Source organism: Scyliorhinus torazame, chromosome 9, assembly GCF_047496885.1.
Source record: "Scyliorhinus torazame isolate Kashiwa2021f chromosome 9, sScyTor2.1, whole genome shotgun sequence".
Classification (NCBI taxonomy): domain Eukaryota; kingdom Metazoa; phylum Chordata; class Chondrichthyes; order Carcharhiniformes; family Scyliorhinidae; genus Scyliorhinus; species Scyliorhinus torazame.
The window spans coordinates 261,920,643-261,940,033 of record NC_092715.1 but is presented as its reverse complement, the minus strand read 5'-3'; the positions used below and the strand labels follow the sequence as shown (position 1 = coordinate 261,940,033).

Genomic DNA, 19,391 nt, shown 5'->3' with positions numbered 1-19,391 from the left:
GGCACAATTGATACACTTCAGGTGAATAAGGCCAAGCCAGACTCCTCGGCGCCAGCAGGAGCCAAGACAAAGGAAGGCCAATGGACATTTAGGGACCGCCCAGCGATCAGGGGACAACTCCAGTATTGGAGAAATCGATCCAAGTGATCGGAACGCAGTCCAATCATTTGGAACCAGGTACGGGGTCCACCCCGAAGGGCGGGAAGCCCCTGGGGACTATAAAGTAAAGCCCCCCAAGTTCAAATCGGTCTTCTTGGCAGGGTCACTCAACAATGCGAATCAACCCCTGAGAGTGAACTGCCCAGCTGCCGCACCAACCAAGTAAGTCACCAGTCAACGCTCGCTACGAGATAGGCGCTCCTAGCTATAAGTCCATACCAGCTTTTGAATCCTGCAGAGTCAAGACCTGAACGAAAGGCCATTTGTTCCCCTGACCTGGTGGGCCAATTCCGAAGTTAAGTATAGGCCTTTTAGTGATAGAAATAGTCTAGAAAGTAGAGTTACATGCATAAGTAGTGACTTACTGTATATAATAAATGTGTTTTGATTTGAATCTTACTAATTGGTGTAATTATTGAGTTATTGATCAGTACTTGAACTTGAACCTCGTGGTGGTATCATAAAGATACCTGGCAACTCTAGAGCAAAGGTTAAACAAAACATAGCAAATTACGAATTAAGAGCCAACCAAAAGTTAGCAACATATTACTGGCGACATCCTGACGGGATCCGATCTAGAAGTGGCTTAACCACTCCGGGAGAACCCAAAATTTGAATTAGAATCCAATTGGGAACAGAAAAACCACAAGTGTTCAAGCAGTTCTGATTAATCCTCATAATTCGGAAGTGTGTTAATGCATGCGTACCTAACAGGGCTATAAGGTAAAACTGATAGATTTTTGTTGCGAAAAACTGTCGGGAGTTTGTATTCCGGAAAATAGCGAAGGCCGTACCCGTAATTACAGCACCGCCTTCGTACCCCCCGTTCCAAATTTTAAGAGAGTATTTAGAGAAGAAAGATGGCAATGCAGGCAATGCAACGCCTCATGAACCCTGAAGAATTCGTGGTCGCAGCGACCAGCAGCAGAGTATGTCAGTGTCCCGTTTGGGAAGAGGAAATCAGGAAGTACCTCAAAGGGAAAGGTTGGCCCCTTTGGAGCGAATTCTGTGACAATGAGGAAACCGGACCCGGGAGTAGAGGACATACTTGGTGGGAGAACCTGTCAGAGATTCATAAGAAAAGCTTAGGGAAAGCTCGCAAGCCGATGGCAATCGTGTCCTGTCTGGCACAATTGCGAGGCACAGAGGAGGTCGTTCGGACGCTCGGTAAAGAGATAGAAGGAGTACATCGAATGAGCACGGTCGATGTAAGTGAGGTTGAGAAAGAGAACACAGACTTGAGAAGGAAGTTAGCAGCAAAGGACGGAGCGGTGGATGATGCCAAGCGGGCATACCAGTCCTGTCTGGCACACCTAAGCAGCTTCCAGACACAGTACGAAAAGGCCTATCAGGACACGCAACGTGCAGTCCTGGTAAGAGAGGAAACAGAGAAACAGGTTGAGGCATTGCAAAGGCAGTGTAGTGACCTGAAAGCAGCATTACGAGCACTCCATGCTACCACCACGGAGCACAGACAGAGCTCATTAGATCCTGCGAAGTGCAGGAAGCAGATTGCAGAACTGCAGTCTTTGCTTTCAGTTCAGAATGGATTCCACAGCACCTTTGGATCCCAGTTAGATACAGAAGACGGCCCGGATTGGGAAGAATTAAATGAGACTGCGCATAGATATGTTCAGGCAACATGAGCGCAAGGAAAGCCCCAGAAGAGGAAAGTGCCCCAAACCCCCACATCGTAGATAGTTCAGGCACCAATGAATCCAGTAACCACCCACCGCACAGTCACATCGGACGGTGATACAGAATTTCTTTATACCACGCCCTTAACCGTGACCCAATTACGGGACGCATGCGAGAAAATCACACCGTTCCTCCCCACCTCAGACCCCCACCACTTCTTTGCCAGAGTAAAGCAGCAGGCGACCATGTACGGCCTGGATGAGCGTGAGCACGTGAAGCTCACAGTTTTGAGTTTAGACCCTTCGGTCGTAGCGGCCCTTCCCGACCCACAGAATGTAGGAGGAGGCACCCTTGCAGAGATGCACGCAGCGATCCTAGATGCGATCGGCTACAACAGAGATGACCCAGTAGAAGGCCTGAATAAGTGCAGGCAGAAAAAGACGGAACACCCCACAGCGTTTGCTGGACGCCTGTGGATTCACTTTACAGCCGTTTTCGGTAATCTAGACCGTGCCCATTTGTCCCAAGATGGTACGGCCAAATGGACCCACACCCTTATCTCCCATGCCACAGAGGCAGGACAAAAGCCCTGTGCCAACTATGACCCCTCAGAAGAAGCGCATAATGAGAAATGGGTTTTAAAGAGATTGTCCCGCACCTGGGAGCAATCTGTCCAAAACAAACCCGCTGTTAGAAAACCCGAGGAACAGCAGGCAGAAGCAGACATCCAAGCGGTGAAAACGCACCAGAACCCCGCATGGATGAACGAAGGCAGGAACAGCCCCCTCAAAAGCCACAGGAGTGTTACAACTGTGGACAGTTAGGACACTTTGCGCGAGAATGCAATGCCCCATGAAAGCCACAGAGAGCCCAGCAGGCAGGCACTCTGAATCAGAATAGGACAGAGCCCATACATAGTGTGAGCACCCGTTCAGATCAGACGGACCTGAACGGAACGGACTGACGGTGTTCGGGCTCCCCCAGTTGGGTCTGCGACACCCTTTGGAATAGGTCCGGCCGACCAGTAGTTGCAGCAAAGATACGGGGACAGCCCATCGAATTTCTCTGGGACACAGGAGGGTCCCGCACCACAATTAATTCCTCCACCATGTTTCAGAAAGACACGTGGCCCACTACAGCCACTATCACCCTCAGCGGTTTCACAGGCCACTCACAACAGGGACACATCACCGTCCCTGTACCCATTCAAATCGGCAACATCACCACCAAGCACCCCATAGTCTTAGTCGACCTGCCCCACACAGCAGAACACATTTTGGGCATCGATTTTATGAATTCCCATAACCTGTCCTTTGATCCAGTCAACCAGTGTGTCTGGAAAATGGCAAAATCCGCAAGAGCCCCCGCAACGCTCACAATAGGTGAATACGCAAACAAGATTAGCGCAGTCGGCCAATTTTGGTTTGACCCGACCACGATTAGCACAGACAAGCAAGTTAGGGCAGTTCTGCAGAAGCACAGGACAGCATTCGCGACCCACAAACACGACTGTGGCCGGATGACTGGTTCCGTTCAAATCACAGGACCTGACCCTAGACCCCAAAAGCAATACGGATTTCCCCAAGAGGCAGAGGGAGAAATCGCAAAAGTTATCGACAGCTTATTAGAGCAGGGCGTACTCAGATCAATAGCCTCCACTAATAATGCCCCGATTTGGCCAGTGAGAAAGCCCGATGGATCATGGCGACTGACCATTGATTACCGGGAACTCAATAAAGTCACCCCCACAGCAGCCCCCACGGTAGCCACAAGTCCCAAGACCATGCTCAAACAGGGACTCAACTCACAATACTTTACCGTTTTGGGCGCCAGTAACGGATTCTGGTCCATTCCATTGGCAAAAACGTGCCAATACAAATTTGCCTTCACTTTTAAAAGTCAGCAGTACACGTGGACATGCCTTCCACAAGGATTCCACAACTCCCCCTCCATTTTCCACCGACAGCTGGCAAATGGATTATCAACATTTTCTCGCCACGAATGTCTGGTCCAGTATGTGGACGACCTATTACTGCAGACAGACACCAAGGCAGAGCACATCGAGCTTCTGTCCGAACTCCTGGAACTCCTTCAACAGATTGGTTGCAAAGTAAACCCCAAAAAGGCCCAGATTTTGGAAAACAAGGTATATTTGGGTACGATTATCACGCACGGTAAACGCGAGATCGAGCACAAAAGAATTGACTCGATTGCCAAATTGCCCCTTCCCCAGAATGTTTCAGCCCTCCAGTTGTTTTTAGGACTGGTTGGCTACTGCCGAAACCACATTGACGGTTTTGCCAGCACGGCAGCGCCCCTCTTGGAACCCCTAAAGAAAGGAGCCCCTTGGGAATGGCTTCTGCAGCATACGGATGCTGTGGATGCTTTGAAAAGAGAACTTATTGCAGCCCCCCGCACAACAGGTTCCAGACCCGCTTTCTCTCTACGCTATAGAGATAGCTAGCACCGACCACACTCTTTCGGCCGTGCTCCTCCAGGAACGGCACGAACAGTTAAGACCCGTGGCTTACGCCTCCAGACTTTTAGATCCTGTGGAGCAGGGATTTTCAGCCTGTGAAAGGCACCTGCTCGCAGTTTTCTGGGCAGTTCAGTATTTTTCCTACATAACCGGACTAAAGCCCATCACAATCCTCACGGAACACACTCCCACACAACTTTTACTTGACGGATGACTTAAGGACGGTACAGTTAGCCGAATTAGAGCAGCTAGATGGACCCTTCTTTTGCAGGGACGGGACATCACCGTTAAGCGGACCAAGACCCACACTTTCTTAGCTGATAACCTTCAGTACCCAGGCACCCCCCATGAATGTGAAATCATCTCACCGCACCACAACACAAGCTCCTTTATTGTGAAAACACCCCACAGAAAGATAGGTGGTTCACCCCAGAGCCCCCAGCCCACAGACACGTGTGAACCCTTAAGGATATGTGTGGATGGTTCTTCCACAGTATTAGAAGGGAAGCGCATTACAGGGTGCGGCATATATGTCGAGGACACGCAGGGATGCACCCTAGAAGAGATCTCCTTAAAGTTACCAGGCCACTTAGGCGCGCAGGCGACAGAACTAGCAGTCATTGCGTATATTATAGATCACCCAGATTCCTTCCCCAGCCCAGCAGACATATACTCGGACAGCCTCTATGTCTGCAGTAGCCTTACAGAATTCCTACCCCTGTGGAAAGCAAGAGGATTTGTTTCCGCAGACGGAAAACCCCTCCCTTCAACCCCATTGCTCCGCCACATTTTGGAGAAAGCACAGGACAGGATCTTTGGTATTGTTAAAGTTCGAAGTCACCACCGTTCCTCCCCCCCTGGAAATGTGAAAGCCGACGCACTGGCTAAAGCAGGTTCCAGACATGGACATTTTTGGACACCCCCCGAAAGCGCACCAGTGAATGCAGTTCAGGTCTCGCAGACTAATATCGAGGATTTAGTGCAGGCCCAGAAGCAGGATAGCAATCTCAGGTAGATTTTGAAAGGACAATTTACAGCACCCTATGATAGGTTTAAAAACGCACTGACCACACATGACGGTGTGATCCTGAAAGACACCCTTTATGTGGTTCCTGAACAGGACAGGAATCAACTTATTTGTTTATTCCATGACAGTCATGGGCATCAGGGAATTGATCCCACTACAGCCCACCTGCGGCAGCTCTGTTGGTGGCCAAGTTTAAAAGAAGACGTAACGCACTACGTTGAGAATTGCCTTATCTGTGCCCAGAACAATCCGGACAGATACGGCAAGAAGGCTCAGCTTAGTCACACCCGCCCCGTTAACGGCCCCTGGACTAACCTCCAGATCGCTTTTATAGGACCATTGCCCCCTTGCAGGAATGGTTACAAGTACGTATTAGTTGACATCAACACTTTTACGAAATGGGTAGAGGCATTCCCACCCAGAACGAACACGGCAAAGACCACCGCAAAGATCTTAACCCACCACATCTTTACGAGATGGGGACTCCCCCGCAGCATTGAATCCGACCAAGGTTCCCATTTTACGGGACACGTCATGAAGAACGTCCTCACGATATTAGGCATTATCCAAATATTCCACATCGCATACCACCCCCAGTCAAGTGGTATCGTGGAGCGCATGAATTGGACCCTAAAAACCACCCTCAGAAAAATGGCCCAACAAAACAACACCACTTGGGATTCAGTCCTCCCTTTTGTGCTGATGTTTTTGAGAAATACTATTTCAACATCCACAGGTTACACCCCACACACTCTCATGACCGGACGCCCCATGAAAGGCACAGAATTTTTATTAGGATCGGACTTGACCAGCCCGAAGTGACGGCCCTCACACACGAGAACGCAGTCAAACAGTTAGTTGAAAATGTGAAAACGGCTCAGCTAGCAGCCGCAGTAAGGTTAGGCACAAGGAAGAAACAGAGCAAGGCCTGTTTCGACAAGACAGTGCATGCGACTGAGTTTGAGGTAGGACAGCAGGTCATGCTCTCAATTTACAACCCCAGCACATTCCTGTCACCGAAGTATTCAGGTCCGTACTCCATTGCGGACAAAGTAAGCCCCTCCGTGTATAAAATTAAGTACCCCAACGGAAAGACTGCGTGGTTCCATATTAACCAGCTTAAGGCATAAGGTCCACAGTCCAACCACGCACACCACGTCATGCTCGACGCAGCAGACCACACCCCGCCCACACCCAACTTATCCCTACCCTCCCCAACACGCCCACCACATCCACGGACTCGCCCTCGACTCCACCCCCGACCTCTAGACTCCGCCCCGGAATGCCCACAGACAGCAGCAGCAGCAGCGACAGCGACTGTGACTCAGACAATAGCCACAGCGCGCCTCCCTACTATCCCCTGGCAACAGGACCCACACCCAGCGAATCTGACCACGATTCGAGTGATCCCTTCGTCATCACTTTCCTCAACAAACCCAACCAAACACCACCGCCCTACGATGACGATTCCATCCCCACAGAACTAGACACCACCTTTTGGCACCGCGATAATTCATACAGGCTCGTCCGGAACGACGCGATGGACCCCAAATCGCACCATGCAGCCCTATCAGCCCTGATACATTCGAGAGTATGGCATCCGGGAGAAGATGACGACTTTGAGTCTGACTCCCAAAGCGAGAACCCCTTTGCGACCCTGTTCGCAACTGATAACTGAGGTGTCCAGATGATGTTTTAAAAAGGAACCGCTTGGGAGAAACGGTGTCCTTTCTGATGGAACCTGCAGTATGTTGTTCAATGTTTGTTTGTTACTGTTATTGTTATGTGTTGTATGTAAGATCGGAAAAAAAAATTCCCATGGCCCCACGCCATATTTGTCGGCAGAAACCTATGAAAACTTGCCAGCACGCTCATCGGCAGAAACCGCTGAGAGCTTGCCAGCCCCCGTTCATAACTGCTCTTCTGGTTCAACGGTAGAACCAATACGGCAACCCCCCACGATGACTACATTTCTTGCCCGTTCTTGACGGTTGCTCAGGCAGTGGAGAAACGGCATTGGTCTCTGCCCTGCCTGAGGACCCCCCTCTGGTCAGCTACGCTCGGGTAGAGCACACACGGCATCGGTCGCCGTCCTACCTAGGGATTCCATCCAATTCTTACCCGTCGCGGCCCATACGCACCTCATTTCGGCACTCTTGGTCCAAAAAGTTTTGTTTTGTTTTCCGGCAACCCTTAGATTGCCATCCCTATGCTATTTACATCCTCAAACATTTGGACAGTAAATCGCACAGCTTGCGAGACGGCTCGCACTGTTTCAGTATTTTTAAGTGTGTCTTGTCCTGAATATTCGGTTGAAAAAAAAATGAGGGAGTCACACATGGTGACAAATTATAAAGGGGAATTGGCACTAAAGGACAGACATACTAACATAAAAGATATTAACCAAGATAGTAACAGAAACTATGCTTGATCCCACAGAACTCCAGAAGCCCCAAGGAAAGAAAAGAAGGGAAGAGAAAGAAGAAGAACAATGAGGACATCCTCCGTGTTGATCACCACCATTATAATGTGTATTCGGTTGGGCGCAAACGCGAACCCCCTGACCCCAACCCCCCCCCGGCCGTTAATGATTCACTTCCTCATACCACCCAGAGCCCAGTAAGAGGCAACACCACACCATCATGGTGAGATAAGCTCATAACATGGCACTCCCTTTCCTACGTAGTCGAATCCCTATTAGCATTGGCGATACTCTGCAGCACCGTGCAGACTATCCGCATGAGGAAATGGTGAAGGAGAGCCTACCGCGCTAGCACCCCGGTATACAGAATGAGATCCCCTATTTTTGGTTTTCACCAGGCCCCCGAACCCCTTGATCGGTCTTCTTGGCAGGGTCACTCAACAACGTGAATCAACTCCTGAGAGTGAACTGCCCAAGCTGCCGCACCAACCAAGTAAGTCTCCAGTCAACGCTCGCTACGAGATAGGCGCTCCTAGCTACAAGTCCATACCAGCTTTTGAATCCTGCAGACTCAGGACCTGAATGAAAGGCCATTTGTTCCCCTGACCTGGTGGGCCAATTCCGAAGCTAAGTATAGGCCTTTTAGTGATAGAAATAGTCTAGAAAGTAGAGTTATATGCATAAGTAGTGACTTACTGTATATAATAAATGTGTTTTGATTTGAATCTTACTAATTGGTGTGTTGAGTTATTGATCAGTACTTGAACTTGAACCTCATGGCGGTATCATAAAGATACCTGGCGACTCTAGAGCAAAGGTTAAACAAACATAGCAAATTACGAATTAAGAGCCAACCAAAAGTTAGCAACAGTGTATAGAACATTTCTGTTTGAAGGTCGCCCATTGTTCAGCTAGTTTTTCCAGCCAAATTTTCATTTGAGTCTAACTGGCCCAGCTACATTCTTATCCCCATTGAAGCCCTTAAAAGGCATTAGTGAACCAGATAGAATTTCACAAAAATGGTTTTGTGGTCACCATTAAGACAGCTTTTTAATTATTGCTTTATTAATTGAATTTAAATTCCACCAGCTCCCCTGGGATTTGAATCCATGCCCCCAGAGCATTAAACTGGGTCTCAGGATTGCTAGTCCAGTGATGTTACCACTACTACACCTGGTATGGAGGGCATCAGCTATGATGAGAAGTTGAATAAACTCGGTTTGTTCTCACTGGAACCACGGAAGTTGAGGGGCGATCTGATAGAGGTCTACAAAATTATGAGGGGCATAGACAGAGTGGATAGTCAGAGGCTTTTTCCCAGGGTAGAGGGGTCAATTACTACGGGGCATAGGTTTAAGGTGCGAGGGGCAATGTTTAGAGGAGATGTACGAGGCAAGTTTTTTACACAGAGGGTAGTGGGTGCCTGGAACTCGCTGCCGGAGGAGGTGGTGGAAGCAGGGACGATAGTGACGTTTAAGGGGCATCTTGACAAATATATAAATAGGATGGGGATAAAGGGATTATGGACCCCGGAAGTGCAGAAGATTTTAGTTTAGCAGGCAGCATGGTCGGCGCAGGCTTGGAGGGCCGAAGGGCCAGTTCCTGTGCTGTACTTTTCTTTGTTCTTTGTACACCACAACTTCCCTTTTGGGCCCAACATGTTTGTTTGAGATTAGCAACCCTGAGGCTGCCAAATGTAAAACAGAGCATCACTGTGTTACTTATTAGGTATTCTAGCTTGAGGGTAGATAAGAAGGAGTTCTAGAATGTGGGTATGCTAATTACCCTCACAACGAGGAAGAGGTTGGCTCCATATTCTGTTCGCGAGGCAGGTGATGTTCTGAGGCCCAACAAGACGGTAACCAAGGTTACAAATAAAGGTGACGTTACTCATGTACGAATCTCCAGTTCCAATAGACACTGCATTATCCACCTCGGAGTGTGGTTCACATACAATTCCTTAAATGAAAGACATAATCTCGCTGTCAGCAGGTTGCATACATAAAGGCGGGAAGGCGTGCATTCATATAGCACCTATCATGACCTCAGGAGGTCCCATTGTGCTTTAAAGACAACCGGACCAAATCCGCAAACCCCTGCCCGAACCCAAACTGTCCCAACACTTCAAACAGATATTTCCACTCCACCCGGTCAAAAGCCTTCTCTGCATCCATTGCCACTGCCACCTCCACCTCCTGCCCCTCCGGGGCCATCATAAACACATTAAGTAACCTCCTTACATTGGCCAACAACTGCCTCCCCTTGACAAACCACATTTGACCCTCACCTATCGTCCCCAAGACACAGTTCTCGAATCGGCAGCAACTTGGCATCCACGTTTAACGACGATATTGGACGGTAGGATCCGCACTTATCTTTCTTTAGTATCAGGGAGATGGACGCCTGTGACAGTGTAGGGGAGAGCTCCCCCCTTTCCCTGGCCTCACTGTATGACCTCACCAGTAACGGCCCCAGGTACCTCCCCAAACATTTTATAAAACTCCACTGGAATCCCATCTGGGCCCGGGCTTCCCTACATGCATGGTCCCCATACTCTTCATCACCTCCCTCAACCTAATCGTCCCCAGCCCCTTCACCAGGTCCTCATCCACTTTGGGAAATCCAGCCCTTTCAGAAATCGCCGCATTCCCTCCCCCCCGACCAGGGGCTAGCACTCATATAGATTCCAATAAAACTCCTCGAACACCCCAATCACCCCCAGCGGGTCCAATACCACCCTTCCGGTCGCATCCCTCACTCTTCCAATCTCCCTCGCCACCTCCTGCTTCCTAAGTTGGTGGGCCAGCATCAAGCTCGCCTTCTCCTCGCACTCATACACTGCTCCTTGGCCCTCTGCAACTGCCACCCAATTCTTTTTTTCCAATTAAGGGGCAATTTAGCGTGGCCGCTCCACCTATCCTGCACATCTTTGGGTTGTGGGGGTGAAACCCATGCAGACATGGGGAGAGTGTGCAAACTCCACATGGACAGTGACCCAGTCCATGTCTGATCTTCTAACTCAACTCCACTTTCCTGCCTTATCCACAAATCTCTCCATTCCCTGAGTGCTCCCAAGACCATCAATCTCTGTCTTGAATAAACTCAATAACTGAAAATCCACACCTCTTGGAGTAGTGAATTACAAGGATTCACAACACTGGCAGCTGAAGAAATTGTTCCTCATCTCGGTCCTAAATGTTTGACCGTTTAACCTGAGACTTTAGGACCCCTTAGTTCTGGACTCTCTTGCCCAGGGATCACGCCTCTCACTGTCCAAATGTCAATGCCAGATTTACAATTCACATCAGTCATTGATTGAGTCCAGCCAGTCAGTATCATAATTTTTAGGTCAGCAAAGGATTGATAGCTAATGATCCGAGTCTCTGGCTTCCTGGCTGAAATTACTCACTCCGACAGGAGGTTTCTGTTCCATTCCACGTCCCGTCTTCTTGGCAGAATCTCTCCTCATTGCCCTGTAACAGAGATCAATAGCAGTAACTAGAAAATAAAGTCACGGGGAAGTATCAATCTGTACTTCATAGAATCCAAAATCTCACTTTGACATTGAAATGGAGTTGATGGCGTCCATTGGTGCATGTGATCACCTGGACTGCTTTCCATCGTCTCGGGGGGTCAGAGAGGAATTTTCCAGACCATTTTCCCCCTTATGTGGAACTCCTTCTCTAAAGCTCTCAGGCCCCTGATCTCTCGCCCTCCTTTTAAAACACTTCTTAAAACCTACCGAGCTATTGATCATCTGCCCTAATATCTCTTCATAGAATCATAGAAGTTATAGTGCAGAAGGAGGCAGTTCGGCCCATCGAATGGTACTGGCCCTTAGAAAGAGCACCCTACTTAAGCCCATGCCTCCACCCTATCCCTGTAACCCAGTAACCCCACTAACCCTTTTGACACTAAGGGGCAATTTAACATGGCCAATCCACCAAACTTGCACATCTTTGGACCGTGGGAGGAAACCAGAGCACCCGGAGGAAACCCACGCAGACACGGGGAGAACGTACAAACTCCATACAAACAGTCACCCGAGGCCAGAATTGAACCTGGGTCCCTGGAGCTGTGAGGCAGTAGTGCTAACCACTGTGCCACCATGCCACCTCTTGTGATTAGATGTCAAATTTAGTTTTGATCCCTGTACATGTGAAGTGTCTTGGGTCGTTTTATTATGTCAAATGCAAGTTATTGTTTATTTGCTTTCCCTCTTTTCTACCTCTCTCAGCAATGTTGTTGTCTTCGGGGGAAGGGGAGGGGGTAAGGGGGATTGAGGGGATGAAGTGTTTAGTCATGATACTCCCAGCAGACCCCTCCTCAACTCATGGCATGGGGCAGGCTAGATCAGGCATTTTCAAAGTGGGGTCGCAACCCACGGGTGGGTCGCGGGCAGGTGTCGGGAGGGTCGCGGAGCCAGCCATTGCGGAGTTCCCGATTATGGGAATCCATACGCAACAGCCGCAGCAGCAGGCTTTGAACAATGCCGGCTGCAAGCAACTTTAAAAATGGCAGCCTCAAGCAGCTAAAAAAATGTGGGCGCACTGCGCATGCGTGCCCACTCATCGGTACGCATGCGACCTGGGGGTGTTGGGACCTGAATCTGGGGTCAAAGTGCGATCGCAGCATGGCGGCGGCTCTGCGTGGTGATCACCGACTATGACCTCAATCTGTTCTGCATCCTTAAACAATACTCCAATGATCTGGAGACGGTATATATTCCTCATGGTTTAATCATGGACAGAACTGAACGTTTGGCAAAGGATATAATGAAAGCCATGGGAACTCATCACATTGTCGCTCTCTGTGTACTGAAGGGTGGCTATAAGTTTTTTGCTGACCGTCTAGACTACATTAAAGCATTGAATCAAAACAGTGACCAGTCAATCCCAATGACGGTGGACTTAATCCGCTTGTAGAGTTGCTGTAGTGATCAGTCAACAGAGGAGCTACTCAGAGTTTACAAACTGAGGTACGAAACCACACTTTCCTCCTCGAGAAATTGTCCTCTCTGGCTGCTTTGTTTGCTGATGAAACTTGGATGCTAACTATGTCTTATCTTGCAGACATCTTTTCAATTCTAAATGAACCGAACCTCATATTGCAAGGGAAGGATGATGATTGCTTTCGGCACTGTGAAGAAATCGCAGCTTTCCAAGGTCATTGAACGTTTGGCAATTGTGAGTGCAAAGCCAAAATTACTACATGTTCCCCACACTGCTTTGACACATCGAAGAAAACATCATTAGTAAGGAAACTGTAAATTGTGGGTTAGCCCTGCTGCCTCACGGCGCCGAGGTCCCAGTTTCGATCCCAATTCTGGGTCACTGTACGTGTGGAGTTTGTACATTCTCCCCGTGTTTGCGTAGGTTTCGCCCCCACAACCCAAAAAAAAATGTGCAGGCTAGGTGGAGTGGCCATGCTAAATTGCCCCTTAATTGACCTGGAATTATAAAGTTAAATATTGCTAAAAAGAGGGACATATTGTTAAAGATTTTCACCTTACGTTCATCAGGACAGACCAAAAGTGCCAAATTTCAAACGATCACAACAATTTTCCCCTGTAAAATAAATTGTTGGGACATTTGAAATTTGGCATTCTTGCATTTGTCCTGCAAGATGAAAAGCTACAGCAACATGTTTCACCTTTCAGCAACGCTCAGGTTTTGAACTGCCAAATATGCTTGTTGTTGAAAATGCAATCCGACTCCCAAACTAGCTGAGTTGGTTCCCGCATCAAGCGCCTGAACCATATAGAAAAATAATACAACGTCAACAACTCCACTGATGAACAAGTTTATCCAGCTCACAGTGGAGTCATGTAGAGTAACTGAAGTCCTAGGACTGATCCCTAATCTCTGCTTCGTAAACTGATCTTAGTCAGAGAGTATTTTGGTGGGTTTCCAGCGGTGGGGGCGGTGCGAAGATGGCCAATTTCTGGCCCTCTTGATGACTCTCCAACTGCAGTCCTAAATATCTGAAAAGGAAGCAAGGTGCAGGGATGCGGGGAGAGGGTGGAGATTGGGAGGACATGAATCGTTCCTTAGGAAAGCCAGTGTGGACATGATGAACTAATTGGCCTTCTTCTCTGCTGTAACAATTCTTTGACTATAACTGCCACAGTAATGCCCGAGCATGGATATGGTATTTAGTGTTGGAGTCTCGATTGTTGAATAACCTTCAAGGCTCAAAGATGAAGTATGGCCAATGTAGTGGCTGGCAACTGGCACCCATGGTAGAGTATTGAGTGGGTATGGTGTTTTATTGGTGATGCTGATGGTAGAATGGTAATCAAGAGCCTTAGTTCAAATCCTACCACTATAGTTTGTGAATCAAAGAATCCCTCCAGTGCAGAAGGAGGCCACTTGGCCCATCGAGTCTGCACCGGCCCTTTTGAATGACCACACTACCTAAAGGCCCAATCCTCTGCCCAATTCCTGCAACCCCACCTTAAAGGGGCAATTCGGCTTGATCAATCCACCCAACCGGCACATCTTTGGACTGTGGGAGGAAACCGGAGCACCCGGAGGGAACCCACGCACACACGGGGAGAGCGTGCAGACTCCGCACCGTCACCCAAGATCGGAATCGAACCCGGGTCCCTGGCGCCGTGAGGCAGCAGTGCTAACCACTGTGCCACCGTGCCGCCCTGACCTTTAATAAAAGTGGCCATGGAGCCACTGGATTGTCATTAAAAATCCATCCATTTTACTCTTATCCTTTAGGGGAGGAAACCTGCTGTCCTTAACTAGTCTGACTTGTAGCTAACTCCAGTCTCACACCCATATTTCCTTTCTGAGGTACTTGAGGAAGGTCACTTGCAACAATTGTTAATATTTTGCCAATTATCTTAAATCTTTCTTCTCTGATTACCGAGCCTTTTGCCAGTGAAACCACAAGAACTAAAGAAATCAGTTTTGTTCCATCTACTCTACGAAAGAGTCAAACACAGGCTGTGCTAGCAAGGCCCATCTTGTTATTAAAAAATGCTAGCAAGGAATTAAAGTGGTGAGAAATGGGAGAGAAGTGCAAATTGCTTTTCAAAATATTTGAAGTAATAAAAAATACACAAAGGAACATGAAGAAATACCTGTAACTCATAGCCGTAATCACACTGGTAGGTCACACCGTCTTGGAATTCATAGCTGGTTCCTTTGATTGAGCCATGTGATGGAGGACGTGGTTCCTTACAGGATACAGGGAAGCAGAAAATATCTGAAATTGGTGGATTCCAGAAACCGTTGGGCTGAAACATCAGAAAGTCAATTAAAGCAGTGATATATGAAAAACAAGGGTAGCGCAGTGGGGAGCGTCGGAGTCGGAAAGCTCTGGGTTCAAGTTCCATTTCAGGACTTGATAGCCACGCAAGGTATGCGCGTAACATGACCAAACAGGTTAATTATGAGTCTTCCAACAGACACACACACACACACACACACGCCAATGACAGGTGGTAAGAGCGAGAGAGAGTCCCGAATGTGATGGGAAGGAAACTGAAGCCTCTACCATCATAATCCAGAACTCCAGCTGCCACATGGATGTAAAACTGCACATTGCCACAGCAACCTGGGACTGCCTGAGTAAACTGTAACACACCTGCACCATCATACAGAAAACCAACGTGAAAGACAGTCACATCAGCACACAGAGGTGAGTAATTACATTTGAAAGAATTAGCTGACTGCACTACGCTTGCAACTTAACAAATCTAAACGTATTTTAATCGCCGTCATCTTTGCACACTCATCAAGATGAGGGGTTGGAGTGTCTGCAGTGACGATTTTGGTAATTTTGTTACAAATACAAAGTTTAGAACATTATCATGCTTTTGGACTATGGGTTGGATTCTCTGCTGCCTGCCACTGGTAGCGGAGTTCCTAATGTGGCAGAAAATCCAGCATTGGGGGAAAAACGGGATCGCCGCCGTTCCGATGCTCCGATCCCCCACTGGTTGCAGGGCCAAGGTTCACGGCCCGCACCAGCGCAGGGATGCAAATGGGCTGTTAAGACCCATTTGTATCCTGTTAACAGGCTGGGCACCATGGGCTGCATTCTCCGAGCCTGCGTGCCGAAATCGCGATTGGCGCGGAGGCGGAGAATGGGCGTTTACGCCAAAATCCAGTTCAACGCTGCTCCTCGGGAGTGTCTCGTGTGCGAAATACGCAGCACGGGTAGGGGGCCATTGACAGAGCCCCCCCCCCCCCCCCCCTCCCACCCCCCAGGATTCTCCGAGGAAAAGTGGCCAAGTTCCCGTCGGTGTGGTTCTAACCACCTATCGGCCGTCGGGAACGGCCGGTAGTGGCTGCGGACTCAGTCGAGCGTGCCCGCGGGTCCGTGATGTCCGATCGCCCCCCTGGTCGTCCAAGAGGCCCTCCTGGTGATCGATCCCCCCGCCCCCCACCTCGGGTGGGCCTACATTTCTGGTGCCGCTCTGCGGTCTGAGTCCGCCATGTCCCATGGGGTGGCTGCTGCAGGCCGCCACCGTGTGCATACACGGACTCCCGACCAGAACTGCAGGGCCCCGTATCCACAGCCAGAGCTGTGAGAAAAACCCTGGGGACCTGCCAGCCCCCTGCAGGTAGGGGAACCACTCAGGACTTTCTTAAGGAAAGTCCAGAGTGATTCTGGGGACATAGCCCCATTATTGGAGAATCCCGCCCCTATGATTCTCCGGTCCTCTGGGTCGGGAATCACCTGGGCGAGAATTGGTGCAGGTCTTAACAAGCATGAAGCTGGCACAGTGGACCTCGCAGTGGGTGGTAACTCTTTAAAGGAGTCATCCCCAAGGTGCATCGGAGGGCCACCATTCCCCCCACCCCCACAATGCAAGATCTGCCCAACCCACTAGAACCCCCAATGTCCCCTCACCAAAGACTCTTAATTAAAGAGACCCCCCCAGAGAACCCACCCCCAGAGATCCCCCAGAAGAGAGACCTGCGTCTGAAAGCCCCCCAGAGGAGATCCCTGCCTGGAAGCTAGAGAGCAGTCCAGACAGACGCAATGAAAAATATCATTGCTTTAAAACTCACCTGTGCAATACACCTGCTGGCTCATGCACAGAAAGAAGCACCTGTCAATTCCTGGAAATAGGAAACCAAACAGCTGGGTTTAAACCCCCTCAGATTTTTGATCTGCAAACCATTTGTTTATTTCCCTGTGATATTGATTTTACTAGGCTATGAGTAACAGCTTGCACACACACCCAGCTGCCTGCATTGTTCCATTTATCTCCTTTCACACGAATGGTTTTGAAGTAGTCAGCCATGATACTACTGACAATATTTATAAACATTAAGCTATGATTAACAGCTCCTAGACAATATCAAAGAGAGTTAAGTGCTTTCTGTTCATTTGCTTTCTGAGTCTATGGCCCTCCTTGCCAGAGAGATTAATTTCTCTTGGATTGATTTTACTCCCTTCACACTTAGAGTGGTTTTGAAGTAGTCAGCTGTGAAACTAACCACAATGTTTTTAAACATCAATCTTTGATTGACAGCTCCTGGACCACATCAAAGGGAGTTAAGTGCTTGTTCTGTTATAAATCGCACTGGGGTCAACCGCGTTTTGTGACCCGTGGAATTGCCCGCTTCTGCCGCTGATTCCCCCTTCCCCCCCCAAAACGGAAGCGTAAATCTCGGCAATGTGCCTCAATTCTAGTCTCAGAAGAATGCCAGTATTTCACTCTTAACTGTCTTCATGAGTGAATTCATCAACATTATATTAGTCTCTTCTGAATTGTTGGGAGTTTAGCAGGATGGGCTCAGGCTCATTAAGAAGCTGAGTGAAATGTGTCTGCATTGTTCGTAGACAGTGGGAGATAGAGAGACCTTTCACTCAGTCACTTCTGACTGGATTCTCAACCTGTTTGTCCTCTCCTATACTTTCTTGTTCTCATAAAATAATCGAGTTACAAAAGCTACCATTAATTAATACTGTCCACTGCTGTTAGTAACACCATAAACCCTGCATTTTGTCTCAATTATCCCCGACAAATATGGGAAATAAAATGCCTTCAACACCATGGCTTCCAATTGAACTTTCAGCATTTGAAGAAGTAATGACTATCAAATTTATATAAATCTAAAAAAAAAGGGCCATTAATATAAACAAGTCAAAAATAAAACCAGTAGGGAATTCAGGAGAGGAACTTCTTTTTTTTGGACAATTAAGGGGCGATTTAGCGTGGCCAGTCCACCTACCCTGCACATCTTTGGGTTGTGGGGGACGAAACCCACGCAAACACGGGGAGAATGTGCAAACTCCCCACAGACAGTGACCCGGGGCAGGGATCGAACCCGTGTTCTCAGCGCCGTGAGGCAGCAGTGCTAACCACTGTGCGGCCATGCCACCCACGAGTGAAACCTCTTTGCCCAGAGAGTGGCAAGAATGTCAAACACTATCACAGGGAGTGGTTGAGGCGAATAGTATAGGTACATTTAATGGGAAGCTGGATGAACACACGAGTGTGAAAGGAATAGAAGGATGTGCAAATAGGGTGGGATGAAGTGAATAAAGTTGAGAAAAGCCCACATGGAGCAGTAATGCCGGCACAGTTGGGTCCAAACCTGCAACCTCTACAACCTAGAAGGACAAGGGCAGCAGATGCTTGGGAGCAACACCATCTGCAAATCCCGCCCCCCCCCCCCCAAGTCACACAGACTTGGGAATATATCGGCCGTTCCTTCACTGTCGCTGGGCCAAAATCCTAACAGCACTGTGGGTGTACCTACGCCACATGGACAGCAGCGGCTCAGCTCAGCAGCTCACCACCACCTTCTCAAGGCATTCAGAGATGGGCAATAACATCCAGAACGCATGACAGAGCAGAAAAAAAGGATGGCCTGTTTTCTATGTTATTTTAGTGGTGTATTTTGATTAATGAAGACTGGTATGTCTATGTCTGTCATTAAATATGCATAAGGCTTTATTTAGTTTGTAGCATGCCTGCTGAAGCTTGTACAAAGCATTGACTTATTTATGCAATCCTCCCCTGCAGGTTTCCTTTGATACATGCTGTGAATTATTAATATACCATTAGTGTGTAAGAAATAAACTATCTACCTGACTGGAGGCAGGACAGGACTTCACTGTGAGGAGCCAGGAACTGGAAACACCATCCCTTCTTTCAATGGTGAAGTCGTGTCAGTGGCGTCACATTTTAACGATCACAGTGCACGGAAAAGCAAAAACGTTGTGTCCAATCTGTCTCATTCCTCCCGCTCTTTCCCCCACAGCCCTGCAAAGCTTTATCCAATTCCCTTCTGAAAATTACAACTGAATCTGCTTGCATCAACCTTTCAGGCATCGCATTCCAGATCGCAACAACGTTCTGTGTAAAATAAATTCTCCTCCTACCCCCTCTGGATCTATTTCCTTAACAAAAGCGAACGTCGCAAGAAAAATGTAATGTGTGTAAGCAACAACTGTTTATAAATATGAGAAAAGCCAATAAAAAGATTTTCAAAAAAAAAGAAAGGCAAATATTTCAGAGGAGCAGATTAAGCATCACCTCTCTTTATATGTTTTGAGTGTTTTCACGGACTGTTTTCAAACACTAAGTGCGGAAAAAGAACAATCCCTGCACATGACAATGGAGGCCTAAAGATCACAAGGCAATTGGCCCTCTTCTTAAATACTCACAACATAGTCTCTGGAACTGT

At 48.4% G+C, this 19,391-nt stretch overlaps 1 protein-coding gene and 1 long non-coding RNA gene across 4 annotated transcripts in view; one reads left to right on the top strand and one right to left on the bottom strand.

Moving 5' to 3' along the window:
- Window positions 1-19,172, top strand: part of LOC140429851 (uncharacterized) — a 78,103-nt gene extending 58,931 nt beyond the window's left edge. The window contains exons 2-4 of the long non-coding RNA XR_011949220.1: window positions 12,549-12,703; window positions 12,798-12,911; window positions 18,728-19,172. This is a non-coding gene — a long non-coding RNA (uncharacterized lncRNA). The remainder of the gene's footprint in view (window positions 1-12,548; window positions 12,704-12,797; window positions 12,912-18,727) is intronic.
- Window positions 1-19,391, bottom strand: part of svep1 (sushi, von Willebrand factor type A, EGF and pentraxin domain containing 1) — a 417,550-nt gene that overhangs the window by 57,723 nt on the left and 340,436 nt on the right. For 2 of the 3 annotated variants that reach the window (XM_072517335.1, XM_072517336.1), the window contains exons 40-42: window positions 14,822-14,977; window positions 11,135-11,198; window positions 9,511-9,684 (exon numbers count right to left, since the gene is read on the bottom strand). In XM_072517335.1, the coding sequence (XP_072373436.1) occupies window positions 9,511-9,684; window positions 11,135-11,198; window positions 14,822-14,977 (394 nt within the window). The remainder of the gene's footprint in view (window positions 1-9,510; window positions 9,685-11,134; window positions 11,199-14,821; window positions 14,978-19,391) is intronic. The other variant, XM_072517337.1, reaches the window with a different exon arrangement.